Raw genomic sequence first — 16728 nt, forward strand, 5'->3', positions numbered from 1 at the left:
GGACATGATTTCTAATTGCTCATCCTTGGCTTCTCATGACTAGCTCAGCATGAAGAATGCTGGGACTTTTCCTAGCAACTCCTCTTTTTAGGCTATTTTTCAAGAGTCTTGGTTAACAAACATTTGTTTGACAAGGATTCATGGTAGACAGCAATGCTATTAGTCCCTACTTAAGTAATATTTGTCATGTAAATTTATCTGCACAGTGTATGTAGCCCAAGAATAACACTTCATTGTTGGAACCTAGTAATTCTGAATTCGTAGTAAGCGAGATAGGACCTCTATGAGTTAGCGGTTAAGATTTTGGGAGGAATATTTAACATCCCTAAGAAGGGAAGTTTTTCAAATGCTGAGAAGCACTATATATATTTATATATATATATATAGCCAGATATATAGATAGCCAGATATATATATATATATATAATGTGTGTGTGTGTGTGTGTGTGTATCACACCATTTATAAATAAACTCGTAAGTGGCAAATCCAGTAGAGCTAATGTGAGCATCCCAGAGTCTCCCCTCTCTGTCGCTTGTTTGTGCAGCTACTCCTGCTGTGGCCTTTTATGGATTATCCTGGACCTCCACAACTGACCCCTCTACTTTCTCTCCATCTACAAGCTTCATTTTGCTTTGCTTTCCTCCTAATCCAGTTTAGTTTCTACAGTATGTTTCTTCAATTACATCCTGGCTAATATTGAAACTTCCTTATCCCTAAATATGTGAGCCACAGTCATCCGACGAAACCCCAAACCTGGATCAACTGTTTTCTCCATGTTTACATGCAACACTGTTGGAGAAAATGAGAAAGTCAGGCAGATTGATTCTGCTAAAAAATGTTGAACCTCATCCTCAAGTGGGCCCTCAACACTGTTTGCCAACCTCATTACATTTCTTAGGTCAACTCCCTCTCAGTCTCTATTACGATTAATTCAAATGTTCCCACTCACCCTTAATTCATGTTTTCATTCAGTGACTATTCATTGCACACCAGGCACTGCACGCTATGCCAGGCATTGCAGACTATGCCAGGTCTGTTGATTCCTACTTCACAGAGGAAATAAAACCCCTCCAAGCAGAATTCCCTCAATTTACTCTTTCCAGTCTTTCCAACTGACCTTCTGCGCTTTGCAGTAGGAATGTTCTGTTAACTGTCAAGTCAAAATTCCTCTCTCAAAAATGAGATTCCCTTGTTAATAGACAATTCCTTCCTTTTCTTAGAAAAGTAGTAGATGATTGTAATTTTAAATGCGTATTTGAACAAATCCTTAGCTACATAAAGATAAGCAAAGATATGACAGGCAATTTAATTTTTATGAAGAAAAAACTTATTATATCAGACTTACATATCATTCTAAATCAGTACTTTTGTATCTATAATCAGACAACATTTAATGAACTGAAAATTCTGCCTGCGTGAAACTAGTCATAATAAAATTAGACTTGGTTTGCTGTTTCATGGAGAACATATTCCAGATGTTTAAGTGATTCGAAGAAAACCCACCGTATAATGGCTTTCTTCAATGTTTTCTCACTAACTGCTTCCAAGCTAGAATAAAATCTAATGCAATCCTGATATCATTTAAATAGCACATTATATTGCTCAGCGTTGACTGTGCTTTTTGACATTTTAGGCATAGTGTTTAATAATTTAAACACAAATTTATGTGTGTCATATTAAAAGCTCTAATCTGTGAAATATAGCCAAACCAATGTCACATCTATTTAAATAGCTAAGTACCTGTGTTCACCCTTCACAGGGTGAGGGTCTTGTGACTCTGTGTTTAGGTGGCCATACTTCTTGTTATGTATGCTTCTGGGCACTGAGAGCCCACAGCAATGAGCCATCCTTGGGTGGTACAGAGCTGCTACCAAAACCTGAGTCAAATGCCAAAGTGAAGACTGACATGAGCATTCTCCTGCCTCCTTTTCCTTTTTATCTTTCCTACCATCTGTTATCTCCTTTCTTCCACCTTCATGTGTTGAGTGCCCTCATGATTTCTAGATGACTGAAGTCCTTTAGTCTGCTCAGCCCCATCTAGAGATTTCCCTGAAGTGAACCTTTGCCCCCAGTTATCTGTTTATCAACTGACCTCGCACCAATCAAAGCTTCCATTGTCAAATATTTTAACAAAAATTTAGGAATTCAGATTAAACTGAACATTTGGCATTTTTTCCTTTTTTTGTGTGTGTTTTTTGAGACAGAGTCTCGCTGGGTCACCCCAGCTGGAGTGAGTGCAGTGGTGCCATCTTGGCTCACTGCAACCTCCACCTCTCAGGTTCAAGCGATTCTCATGCCTCAGCCTCCCAAGTAGCTGGGACTGCAGGCATGCACCACCACGCCCAACCAATTTTTGTATTTTTAGTAGAGACAGAGTTTCACCATGTTGGCCAGTCTGGTCTCGAACTGCTGACCTCAAGTGATCCACCCTTCCACCCGCCTCGGCCTCCCAAAGTGCTGGAATTACAGGCGTGAGCCACCGCGCCTGGTCTGGGTTGTTTTCTTCATCTTTAGCAGTTGTCTTGTTCACAACTACTTCAACAATATTTATTTTCTTTTTCTTTTTGAAGCAGCTTTCCAGAGTACTTGGCCTGGTTTTTATAGAAATCATAACTTTTTTCTTTTCTTTTTAAACTAATATTTTTATGATTTAGGGGATATTTATGAAATTATGTAGTCACAATAGTTACTGGCAAAGATAGGTTTGAGAACATACACACAACTGACAGTTGTAAAAAATCAACTAATGGGAGCAGAAGGTCCACACATACTGACAGGCACCTCGAACTTTTTATTGAGGCTGTGCGAGGTTCCCATCACTGCTGTTTCACAAAGAGAATGAAGACTTTGGCTAATTTGGTGAGTCTTAAGTGGAGATTAGTTAAGAGAACTTCCATTATCATTGCTTGAAAGGAGCAAAAAAAAAAAAAAAAGAAATGACAAGATCTTATGGTAAACTTTAAAGAAGAAAAGTAAATTTTAAAAAGAAAAAAAAAGAGAGGAAAAGGGAGAACGTTGCAATTAATTATGAGTACCAAAACTTATTTTTGAATCCCTTTCATCCTCCAAAACATTGATGCAGGATTAAAAATGTGTGCTCAGGAATTTGGGGGAGAAAATGAAAATCAAAATATTCTAATAAGAGACATTTGAAAATATACATTGTGTCACCTAAAGGGAACTGAAATCTAGATATGACTTAACGAGGTAGGATAATCAGCTTACTGGCTTGAGAGTCTTGCTTGTAAAGAGAGATGATTAACACCAAGGACTCACCTGTATTACTGAAAGATGCTGCCTGCTGGCTTGCCCTCTCTGTAGAGGTTCCTGTTTACAGTTTCCCCTCACATGATATTTATTTGTGGCTGCTAGAAATGCACGTTATTATCCAGAAGAGAATGGTTTCATTTTGTAATCGTTGTCCCTGTCCAAGTTTCCCCCATGGACATTTAAGAAATCTGTTTTCTAACCTTTCTATTATGCGAAACAAAATTATTATGGATCATTTCCTTTTAGAGATAAGTATTCATATATACGGATTTAAACCACCTTTCTCCATGGGCACTTATTCTGATACTTTTAATCCATGTATTTATTCATAAGGAAATGGAATAATATTTAGTATCAACCCCTATAAAACTTTCTGAATCTCACACTGATTCCAATGACATTCCACTAACACGAAGTTGAATAAAGATGAATACATCACATATGATTTTTTTTGTACATGTGTGGTCAGAAGGGGCTCTCTTTTGTTTGTGTTTATTATATAGAATTCATATACTTTAAAATTCACTCTTTTAAAGTGCACAATTCAATGGTGTTTAGTATATTCACAAGGTTGTGCCACCATCACCATTGTTTAATACCAGAACATTTTCATTATCCTCCAAAAGAAACCCCATGATTGCTTAATGTAATGTTTTTAATGATCACTTTTTAAAACTTTAAGTTAAACAGAGCGATTATCACAATGTCTTATATTATCTAAGAACTACATAACAGTCTTATACTCTATACAACACCACAGTTTAGTGAAGTATTCGGGTTGTTTTGAGAGGATAATGTCATTCTTATTTTGAATGTACATACTGGCTCCTTTGATTTGGAGTGGGAAGAAATGCAAGGCTTATAAATGAGGTCAGTGTAACCAATGGTTTTATCAACATGGTGAACCAGACAGAGAAATAACACCTGCCCAGATCAAGCAAGTCAAAACAACACGCATAATCAAGTAAGTGATGCTGTCCTTGTACACAGACATTACATTACACAAACTGTTCTCCTAAGTGAGGGAATTTGTCCCTTAGAAATTGCTTATTGGAACATTTGGACATCATGCATCATGTTAAAGATCCATAAATGCCATCTCGATAGGGTAGATATGATGCATGGTAATATCTTCCCCATATCTGCATAGAGTTCTTCTGCTCAATGGATTGCTGTGATGTATTGCATCAGAGACTTCTGCTCTAGTGCTTCAGAGAGAGCTGAGAAGCCCCTCGGGAGCCTTCTGAAGTCATTGCTACAAGGACTAAAATACCAGGAGATCAGGAAGTCATTCTTAGGACTTGACAAAATATCCTACTCCCTAAATGAAACTGTTATGATGTGGTTGGTGCAAAGTATGGATGCAATATTTTATGACTGAATGTATCTTTCTATTGTAAAAAAAAATTAAGGATCCATTTCTGGTTGTGACATGAGTAGAATTTAGAATCCAGCAGCAGTATATTTTTTCCTGTTACTTTGCCAATCCAGATTCTTAGGGGAAGCATATAATATAATAGTTAAGAATATATATTCTAGAGGCAGGCAAACCTGCATATATGTATCCCAGGTTCCTCAATTTTTACCCATGAGAGCTTGGCAAGGTTTGTTTGTTTTGAAAACAAACCTTTGCAAGTTTGTTTTCTCATATATAAAATTATAATTCTCCAACTACTGGCCTCATAGGATTGTGGAAAGAAAGAAAATCAGTTTATGTATGTATAGAGCTCATCATGGCATTAGGCACCTAGGAAGTGCTCAACAAATAGTAGTTATTGTTCCTCCATTGACAAATATCCATTGTTATTATACTACCATAATAGACTGTCTTAGTCTGTTCCAGCTGCTATAATAGAAATGCCATAAATTGGATAGGTTGTGAAACAACAAAAACGTATTTCTCACTGTTCTGGAGGTTGAGACGTCCAAGATCAAAATACCAGCAGATTTGGTATCTGGGGAAGGCCCATTCCTCATAGAAAACACCTTCTCACTGCACCCTCACATGCCGAAAGGAGCTAGCTAGCTCTCTGAGGTCTCTTCTGTAAGGGCACTAATCCCAAAAAATCACCTCCCTAAAAGCCCCATCTCCTAATACCATTGCCTTAGGTGTTGGGATTTCTTTTTCTTTCTATTTTTTAGGATTTCAACATAGGAATTTGAGGGGGAACATAAACATTCAAACCATAGCATAGAGCAAACATTACTGGCACCGCACCCTAAAAAGAATAAGCCCAGGTATCAATTCTTCTTGTTTTAAATATTCTCATCTTCCAATTTGCTTTTGACTATTGTACACAGGCACTTCGAGGAGAAATTGCACCTCTGAAAGAGAACGTGAGCCACGCCAATGACCTTGCTCGCCAGCTTACCACTTTGGGCATTCAGCTCTCACCATATAACCTCAGCACCCTGGAAGACCTGAACACCAGATGGAAGCTTCTGCAGGTAGGCACATAGAAAACATTGTTGTCCTTTGTTACAGTAAAATAATATACAGATACAATTTGTAAAGAACAACGAAAGTACTTTTTTCATTCAATGTTCATGGTAATATTTGTGAGGATAGGATATTTTATATTAGTTTATAATTCCCATCTAAACATTTTCAAATTATTATATTAATTTTGGAAGCAATGAAAAGTTAGAGTTTCGTATATGTCTTAGTCTGTTTAGTGTTGCTATAAAGAAATACTCGAGGCTGGGTAATTTATAAGGAAAAGGTGTTTATTTGGCTCAGTTCTGCAAGCTGTACAAGAAGCATCTGCTTCTGGTGAGGGCTTCAGGCTGCTTCCGCTAATGGCAGAAGGCAAAGGGAAGCTGGTGTGCAAAGATCACACAGCAAGAGAAGAGGAGAAAAAGAGGGAGGGGAGGTGCCAGTTCTCATAAAAACTGCTAGAGCAAAACCTCACTCACTACCGTGAGAATGGCACCAAGCCATTCATGAGGGATTCATTCCTACAACCCAGACACCTTCCACTAGGCCTCACCTCTAACATTGGGGATCAGATGTCAACATGAGAGTTAGAGGGAACATCTAAACTCTGTGTAGCAGTATTCTTACAGTAAACATAGAAAATAATGCTGAATCATGATGGAAGTGAATTGCCGCCATGCAGTTCCTTTGTACTCTTACTGCTTGGATTCTTAAAATCATCTTTCCCTTTGAAATCCTAATTTAAACAAGAGTCAATAGTAAGATATGTCCAAAAGTCATTTAAAGAAACAGCATCCTATCACAAACTTACATGTGAAAGTTTTTCGTAGGTTTGCACAATAAATACAGGGAATGTCAGTGTGCTCAAGGTCACACTTACTAGCTGTGGGACCTGGAGCAAATTACTTAACCTTTCTGAGCCTCAGTCTTTCATCTGAACAAAAAAATGGGATAATAAAATTATCTACAATATCAGTTTATTATTAGGATGAATAAGTCAAAATAAATGGAAAGTGCTTGGAAGCAAACATGCCAAATGATAAACACTCTACAAATTCTAGTTCTTGATATGATGATGATGATGATGATGATGATGATGATGATGATTACAGTACACAGGTTTTGGAACCTAACATATTAGCTGAGTGACCTTGAGGCCACTTAATCTCTCTGGTTGTCCATTTACTCATCTCTAACATGGTTACTGTAACATTGAATGAGTTAATTCACGTAGGGTAATGGTTGTAGTGGTGGAAGAGATGTGTCTACCTTCTCAGTGTGAAGGACACCATGTTATACCCCAACACCCTAAAATTAGTTTAACCATAGAATTAGAGAATCATTATCTCTCCTTTCCAATTTCATAGGATGCAGAAGGTATGCTCCTGAGGAAATTGGGTTTAAAAATACTTGGTTTTAACTTTTTAATAAGAAAAATGTAGTAAACCAGATCACTTTCCTATTGTCAGTCCATTTAGGGGTGTGATTGAAAGCCCTGTTAAAGAATTGCTAGATCTTTAATAAAAATAAGTTGTAAATCCAAGACCTCTTGAGATCTCACATAATTTAATTCTTGTCATGATAGGTAGTCCTGAAGTATTTGTATTTTAGATTGTTATAAGTGGCATCGACTAAAGCAAGGGAATATATTTAAGTGATTATATGCCTTTCTCTGTTTGCTCCATAGTGGTTGAGTACTATTAAAATCTTATCTGTTTCATCCTTAGTAGGTTTTTCATCTTAAGTATAAATAAGGAAAGTAATAAATGTCCGAAGGAAACCAATGGCCACATTAGTCCCAATTATATTTTATAATTTACTTTAGAGAGTAGAATGCCACATTTGCTTTCAGAATGTGGTAAAAGATTTGTGACAGTGGCATGTAGATTTCCAAATGAGGTCAAAGGATTATGACTAGTGGGAAAAGTTTTTTTTTTTTTAATCAATGCTAAGTGATCCATTCTAGTTGCACTATTTATTTGCATGTAAGGTATGAAAAACTGTTAATAGGGGCCGCAGTCAGTGGATCATACCTGTAATACCAGCACTTTGGGAGGCTGAGGCAGGTGGATCACCTGAGGTCAGGAGTTCGAGACTAGCCTGACCAACATGGAGAAACCCCATCTCTATCAAAAATACAACATTAGCCGGATGTGGTGGTGCAAGCCTGTAATCCCAGCTACTTGGGAGGCTGAGACAGGAGAATTGCTTGAACCCGGGAGGCAGAGGTTGTAGTGAGCCGAGATTGCGCCATTGCACTCCAGCCTGGGCAACAAGAGTGAAACTCTGTCTCAAAAAAAAAAAAAAATTGTTAATAGCTTAATATGTAGCCATTCTTTACAGTGAATAAAAACGTGGTTATAAGTACAGGAAAACACACGTAAGGAGATAGTATGATATAGCAAAGAGCATTGGAGTGACTATTCGGAGGTCTAACTTCAAACTTAAGTTCAGCCATTATTTGACCATGTTATTGTGGGAAAGCCATTTAACCTCTCTCAGCTTTAATTCTCCTCATTTTTTAAATGAGGAAATTTATTTTGTCTAAGGTCACATCCAGTTCAGTCCTGTGATTCTGTCTCTAGATATCTGGGGGAGATACACATTTGACAGAATTTAGTTTAAAACCAATGAAGTTGCTTTCTTTATTCATAATACAAATGTGGCTTGTTGAAATTATATTTCTCCTTGTATAACTCTAACTTTTAAACTCTTCATCCCTAAACCCACATATACACAGCCTTCTCCTATTAAACAGTTCAGTTTGTGGTATCTGCTCTATATTGTAGCAAATTTCATGTTTCTATTTTTTAACATGAACTTAAAGATATGCTTAAAAAGTGTTTTTAGCAGAAAGCTGATAAATTCAAGGTTTTGGTTTGCATATAACCGAGTCAAGTTAGTTCCATTCTTTTCTTGATGATAATTCTGCTACATTATAAATGTGAAGCCTGTTCAGGAAAAGAAGAAAGCAAGAAACGAAGTTCACATCAAACAATTTTTTCCTATTACTGGAAAAGCAATTCATACGTCCTGTTGAGAATATTTTATATTTAGAACAACGTATGTGAGGCTAAAGCATTTTCCACATTCTGTGGGGGGAAGCTTGAGCCCACCACTATTATGACATAATATTTTTTTAAATAGTAAATGTCAAAAAAAGACATTATATTTCTATGAAACTAAAGAATTTAGTCACAATGCTGTGTCAATCTTTAAATCGTGATAAAAATCAAGTACAAGTTCATCTTTGCCTCTGTCTGCTAAGACAAAGAAAAATCAAAAAGTAGAGAACTGTCCGGGTGTGGTGGCTCATGCCTGTAATCCCAGCACTTTGGGAGGTCAAGGCAGGTGGATCACTGGAGGTCAGGAGTTCACCAACAGCCTGGCCAGCATGGTGAAACCTCATCTCTACTAAAAGTACAAAACTTAGCTGGGCGTGGTGGCGCATGCCTATAATCCCAGCTACTCCGGAGGCTGAGGCAGGAGAATTGCTTGAACCCAGGAGGCAGAGGTTGCAGTGAGCTGAGATGGCGCCACTGCACTCCAGCCTGGGTGACAGAGCCAAACGCCGTCTCAAAAAAATAAATAAATAAAATAAAATAAATAAATGAATAAATATATAAAAAGTAGAGAACTGGAGTGGTAGAAAGGTAGATATAAACCTGAGAAAAGAAAAAGAGTCTTAAATTTGGGCAAAATACTGTAACAGAAAGATTAGAGTTACATACTATCAGTCTGTGTGTACTTGATATCAGAATATCCTGGGTTCCTTGCATTATCCATTCATTTAATTTTCAAGGAAAGCCATGCTAGTTTTTTAGCTGTCTGTAATATCAGTCAAAATGGTGACACCAGTTAAGAGATGTGACCACCAACAATACAATCAGAACCAGTCACAATTTACCTATGTATGGAATCAATGTATAGAGAGTTCCAAATTGACTTTGAATCTTCTAATAGAAATGTAAGAGACATTGGTTTGCCTGTTTGAAATTTTCTGTGGGAACGAAGTCCTATTTTCTTCCTCAGAGTAGACACGTTGGTATGCATGTTACTATTTGACCATTTGACTTTGTGGTGTAGGAAACCATCACTCCTTGCAGTTACAAAAAGTTCTCATGTACATTCTCTCATCTAAGAATCACAACCTTGTGATTTTGTATTATGATTACCTATTATCATTATTCCCTTTTACACATAAGGAAACTGGGGCTTAGAAACATGAAGTACCATAGTCACAGTCACATAACTTGTATCAGTCAAGATCTGACTCAGGTTTTTTGAACTGCTATTCCCATGCTCTTTTTGTCTCCTCTTCTCAAAGTCCTATTAAGTTTGGACTTAACAAAGCAATACCGGCTGGGTGTGGTGGCTCATGCCTGTAATCTCAGCACTTTGGGTGGCCAAGGAAAGCGGATCACTTGAGGTCAGGAGTTTGAGACCAGCCTGGCCAACACATAGTGAAACCCCATCACTACAAAAAATACAAAAATTAGCTGGGTGTGGTGGTGTACGCTTGTAGACCAGCTACTTGGGAAGCTGAGGCAGGAGAATCGCTTGAACCCGGGAGGCAGAGGTTGCAGTGAGCTGAGATCATACCACTGCACTCCAACCTGGCAACAGAGCAAGACACCATCTCAAAATAAAAATAAAAAAAGCAATACTTTAAAGCTATTTTGGACATACAGGTATAAATACTTCACTTTTTTACATATATCTTCTTTTTGAAATGCTTCTCAGGTATATTAACTTTTAAATCTTCCTTTTATAAACCAATGGATTAATGAACCCAGTGCAGTGTACCCCTTAAAAATCACACTGTTTCAAATATAAAATTTTAAAGCATTATATTCCTCATTGCCTTTAGAACTCAGCAATTGTACTAATATCAACCAAAAATGATTTCAATGAATCGGCTCTTAAAGCCAAACTAATGCTAATATTTGACCAAGTAGAAATGAATATCTAAACCAGGTGAGAAAAAAGTTAAAATGATGATAAACCTTTCTAATTTTTAAATGGTACACACACTGAGTAATGTAGTCAATCTCTTTATTCACCAAGCACAAGTAGTATATAAAGGAATATTATACCATTTTTCTTTACTCATGAGTAAACTCACAAATAGCACAAAAGCTGCAAAAACACCTTAATATAAGGAATAGGTGCTTTCTTGACTGTAGGAACTCATGGAAATGCAAACCTTTAAAAATTTGAATAATATGAAGGTATTTCCAGTTATGAGATTCTTTATATATGTCAAAGAACAGTATCATAAGTTATGTATGTTTTTTAAGGTTTCCTAAGATTCTTCCAAAGTCATGTAGACATCATTACACTCCATCTGTATACCTCTGTGGTAACTTGCTGTCACAGGGATCTAGAACCTCATCTTTTGCACACTTCATTCTTCTTTCATCCCTTCCTTCTTTCATTCGATCAACACTGATTGAGCATCTACTGTGTACATAGAAGACATTGTAATTATCGTATTTGGTCCAAGGACATACTAAACAAAACTCCCTTTACTGCTTATGCTATATCAAGTAAAGCTTTAAAGATGGATTCTCTTTTATTGCTTCCATGATGACCCACCCCTCTTGTCCTTTCTCAGTGTTAGAAACCAGAAATATACATACTATCATAACACTGATACTACAAAAACAGTACCCATTATTATCTCTGGTTTACAAATTCTTCAATAATTTCTTATTGGAAACTTGGTCTATATAGTCATAGTAGTAAACTTTGTGAGAGGATATGATGGGATCATAGTTAACTAACCAATAGGAGTATTTGTGTGGCTTCGTTTTAAAAGAAAATGAACAGTTTTTTGTTTGTTTTCCAAACAAGCAATTTTTACATCAGAGCCATTTATGTTCTCTACTTTGGTGAGATAAGATTTTCTAAGCAGGTCTTTTATCTGTATCTATGTATGTTTGTTCTTACCATCATTGAGCACAGGATTTGATCCTTTAATGTATTGACAGCTTTTGAACATTTTCCTCATATCTTTTTTTAAAGGATCCTGTACTAATCATTTTCCATTATGGGGTCACTTCTGGACACAGTGCCTAGCCATCTGCTCTTACAAATAACGTGGGCTTATCACTAACCGGGGATAAGGAGAAGACATCTACCGATGTCTTTCTAGCATGTCCTTCTTTGACTTTTTCTTTAAGAAGACCTAAAATGATTCAGCTTGTGGTTCTACCACAGAACTCAGGAAAAAATGATAAATATGAAGCCATTCTCCAAATAAACATGTTTTCCTATATTAGTTGTTCTCAAATTTTAACAAGCATCAAATTCACCTGGAAGGCTTATTAAAACACAGATAACTTTCTGATTCAGTAGGTCCGGTGTGGAGCTTGAGACTCTGCATCTCTAACAAACTTTCAAATGAGGCTAATGCTGTTGAATCATGGACCACACTTTGAAAACCCCTGTTCTATGTTAAGTACTTGTCAGCTACAGACAAATGTAAAAGTTAAATATAGATTTATATGACTTCTGTAAGACACTGTGAAGGGTTTAGACTCTGGGGAAATTAAGTATAATGCCATCCCAAAAGCTCTGTGTTGGAGGAGTGTTCAAGTGCTACAGAATCATGGAGAACCAAGTGCTTAACTTTTCTATGAGGCATAAAGAGGAAGATAAAGGGAAACGTGAAGGATGAAGGGAAACTGTTAACAGATCCCCAGAAACACAATATATTTTATATTGATTGCATGTTGAAATGATAGTATTTTTATGTATTTGCTTGGGTAAAATGTCATAATGAATATCATTCATTTATTATGATTATTCAAACTTGGTTATTTTTCTTGAAAATGAATGAAGTGAGCCTGTCGCTTCAGCTAAAACAATGGACAGTGTTTCTGCATAATTTTTACATGTGCCTACTAGAACATTTAAAATTGTACATGTAGCACTCGTTATATTTCTATTGGATAGCATTGGCCTAAAAGTAGTTTTCAGAAATTGAGTATCGGGTGAGGCCTGCAATTCTGCATTTCTATCATGCTCCCAGAAGATGCTGTCTATTTGTAACCACATACAGAAATTCATTCCAAACTACAGATCATAGAGTTTTACAGAGAGGTGTAAAGATATATTTTGCATCAAGCATTGTCTGCAGCTTGAATACAAAATTACGTTGCCCATATACCACTAGTTTTCATAAGTGAAGCAGTTGTGTTACAAAACATACAAATTTTTATCAGCTACTAGCCTTTTCTCAATTAGCAGATACTAAGTAGTACTTTTATTATGTGGCACTTCTCCAGTTTTTGGAATGTTAATGAGAAATACACAGGGTTAAAAAAATTAGAAAGCACCTCTCCCAAAATATTGCAGTAAGATGTAGATAAAACTGCTCTAACATATTCTAAACTATAGGTTGCTCTTATATAAATATTTCAACTATAATATCTAGTCTAATGTGCCCACTGGCCGGAATTTTGTAAAAGCTAAAAGTAAAGGAAATAAAAAGAACAAAGAAGAAAGAAGAATGTGTTTGTTTTGAAAAGGTTAGGTCACAGAAGGATTTGTTGATATTAGGAATAGAATGACCCGTGAAAAGAGGACAATTAAGTTCCCGGAAAACATCTTTTCAGTAAGGACAGAATTATAACTTATGCTTAACCTCAACTCTGTTAGGGAAAAAAAGGATGTAAACAAAACCCTTTAAAGAATTGAAGAAGGACAGTATAAATTTAAATGCCCAGGATAGTGACCACTCTTAGAGCATACTGAGGTCAAAGCACACTGTCAAACTTAAGAACATTTGGTTTTCAATGTTTGTACAACTAATTGTACTTTACTCAAGAGGAATGTTATTGAAATTGCTCAGGTAACCTTGACAGTAATGTGGCCCAAAAATATTCCAGAGTCTGTCCTTCTCACCCTAGGAGAAGAATGGTCTGGTTTTCAAGGGAATTCTCTATTTTTGTTTATTTGTTTGTTTGAAGGTATCAGGATGTGTGGAACTACAGGGGAAAAATGAGTGATGTACAGAATGTGATGAAAAAATTATATGAAGTATAAAATGGGAATGAAGCCATCAGGAGCCAAATAAATATTTATGAGTTTAAGAGAATGAAAAGCATATCATTATTTTCAGATATTTTAATTAGGCTACTTGATTGCTTGATCTTTATATACTAATTTCTAATTGGTTTTAATCGGGAACTATTTTTGCTAGTTCTAAGGCTAGCTATTATGGTAATCCATGTAAGTATGTTTATTATTGTTTTAAAAAATGGAATGTGTTCCTAGTAAATATGTTTAAATAGCAAAATGTATTTATGCATGCATGCATTTATTTTAGTTTCCTGAGGTCTCTAGTTCCTTACTAGAAACATGTACATAGTTCCAGGCATTTAAAATTGCCATGATGGTCATGTTTTCTTGCCCTTTTCCCTTATTCTGCAACTGACATTTGCCCTTGCCTCCGGTTTCTCACTGCTTTATTCTTTGTTCTTGTAAGTGTTCTTGTCTCTCCAGGCTGACCTCTCTCCTCCCTGGAGTTTGACCCCACCCCACCCTTTCTTCTGCATTTGTTTGCACTGGTTGTTTTCTTCATTGCCTTTCCCACTGTCCCGCTGCGTGTGAAACACTCCGCCAGTAGCTGCCCACAGTTCCCATGCTACATCATACCCAGCATTCAAAGAGCTGCTGTTCTCACATGGCCGCCAGTAAGATTCCCCACTCCTCCTTCACAGCACATTCCTCTCGAAAGTAGAAAGAATCCCCTTTCAGGCCACATGAAAAGCTGCATGTTAAAGCCAATTCCATAAAGAGGAATGGAAACCAGCATATGAAATTCAGAAATGCTACTTTTAAAGGTGAATACCACAAAGTGAATTTCAAATTACTACAGTTTATCTTAATATTTCTTTATTTTTATAAATTCTATAATGTCCTTAATATAATGAGCACTGTGATATAAGTTGTCCTTTCCCTTAATATATAATTTATTTACTAAAGTAGATGGGAGGGTGGAAATATAATAAATTAGAAGATAATTATTATATTAGAAGTACAGCCTTTATACATAATTTTACTTTATTCAGACAATCAATGTAGTCTTATGATATAAATTTGAGAATCATTTATTTTAGTGAGCATTACGCTTACTGAGATTAATAGCGAGAACTTATCTAGCACTTACTGTATGCCATTCACTATTCTAAGCACTTTTGCATGTACTAATGCTTTTAAGCCTCACATAACCCAATGAGGGAGGTACTATTTTTATCCTCATTTTACAGATTAGAAAAATGAGGAGCCCCAGGGTTAAGTGACTTGCCTGTGGTCGTGTATCAGGTAAGTGAGAGAGCTGGGGGAGCTGGGATTTGAACCCAGACAGTCTGCCTGTGGAATCTGTCAGAACTCCTAGCTATGCAGTACCACTCCTCTGATAAAAAGTTGAATTGACATGACATTTCCTATTCATTTTTGATTCGACCCTTCAAACAAAAAGAACAGCATCTTTCTCACATTTATTAATTTGTCAGGAATCACCTGGATCATGAGTTGAGGAAATTGAAAGTAGGAGGTTTATATGAATTTCAGACCATGATCTCAAGAATTGCCTGTTTAACCCAGAACCTGAATCATTCAGAGATTAAAAACTAGAACCACTCTTCTGTAGGACAGCAGGGTTTAATCATCAAACTCTTGCTGAAGTGAACAGAAATACTCCTTTGTTCAATCATTCATTCAATAACTATTTTTTTCTGGTGTGTACTCTTTACCAAACTCTGTTTGAGATGATAGGGATTCAGTCATAGACAGACATTCTCTGCCCTCATGGAGGTTGTAGTTTGTTGGGAAAACAGACATTAATTTTTTAAATCTCATAAAATAATTACAAATGTGTCGGGGCACTACCAGAATATATAGTAAGGACCTAAATGTGTGTGTGTGGTGTGTGTGTGTGTGCGCGCGCGCGTGTGTTGGGATTAGGGTGAGAGGCAAGAAAGGGCGGTCAGGAAGCCCTCCCAATAAAAGTGACCTTTGCCCGAAATCTGAAGGATGAAGACAAGCTGAGTGACTTTTCTGTTCATCTATATCTTTGTTTTAAATGGCTTGAAGCCTGGGACTAACTAAACAGAGTTGTAAAATTCCGGTATGTAAATTGAATAACTAGGGATCATTTGAAGTAATGGACTGCAGAGTTAATATATAATTAAGTCACATCTAGGGAAGATTTCCCATCATTATCACAGACAGCATCCTGTTTGCTTTCTTCACAGCACTTACGAAAATCTATAGCTATGTGTTTGGTGGCTTATTTAATGAAAGTCTATCTCCCCTATCTGAATGTGAGCTCCATAAGGACAGAGGCCCTGAATACCATATCTACTGACATTTGGCAGTGTCTTTCATATAGTAAGCATTCTATAAATGTCTTGAATAGATGAATGCATAAAACTAAGTTAAAACGTTATTGAAATCTATAAAAATAAGCAGAAACTTATACCAGAGGAGAAAAAATTAGGGGAAAAAACTCTAATTTCTGAAGATACAGTACTTACTTCTCAATCTGTGGCTTCATAAGGTTAACCAACACTTAAATAATTTTGCAAAAAATCCAAGAAAAAAATGGCTGGGTGTGGTGGCTCATGCCTGTGATCCCAGCACTTTGGGAGGTGGAGGTGGGTGGATCACCTGAGGTTGGAAGTTTGAGACCAGTCTGGCCAACATGGCGAAACTCTGTCTCTACTAAAAATACAAAAAATTAGCCGGGCATGGTGGCAGGCACCTGTAATCCCAGTTACTCGGGAGGGTGAGGCAGGAGGACCACTTGAACTCAGAAGGCGGAGGTTGCAGTGAGCCGAGATCGTGCCACTGCACTCCAGCCTAGGCAACAGAACAAGACTCTGTCTCAAAAAAAAAAAGAAAGAAAGAAAGAAAAAATAACCACCATTTGACCTAGCACTTCCATTACTTGGGTATGTACCCAAAGAAAAATAAATTTTTCTACCAAAAAGACACGTGTGCTCATATG

At 36.8% G+C, this 16728-nt stretch overlaps 1 protein-coding gene across 1 annotated transcript in view; it reads left to right on the top strand.

Moving 5' to 3' along the window:
• Window positions 1-16728, top strand: part of DMD (dystrophin) — a 2224438-nt gene that overhangs the window by 1892353 nt on the left and 315357 nt on the right. Inside the window, 1 exon segment of the mRNA XM_033201414.1 lies at window positions 5573-5719. Coding sequence (XP_033057305.1) covers window positions 5573-5719 — 147 coding nt within the window.

The sequence above is a fragment of the Trachypithecus francoisi genome, unplaced genomic scaffold (genome assembly GCF_009764315.1).
Source record: "Trachypithecus francoisi isolate TF-2019V2 unplaced genomic scaffold, Tfra_2.0 Lachesis_group6, whole genome shotgun sequence".
In the NCBI taxonomy this organism is placed as follows: Eukaryota; Metazoa; Chordata; class Mammalia; order Primates; family Cercopithecidae; genus Trachypithecus; species Trachypithecus francoisi.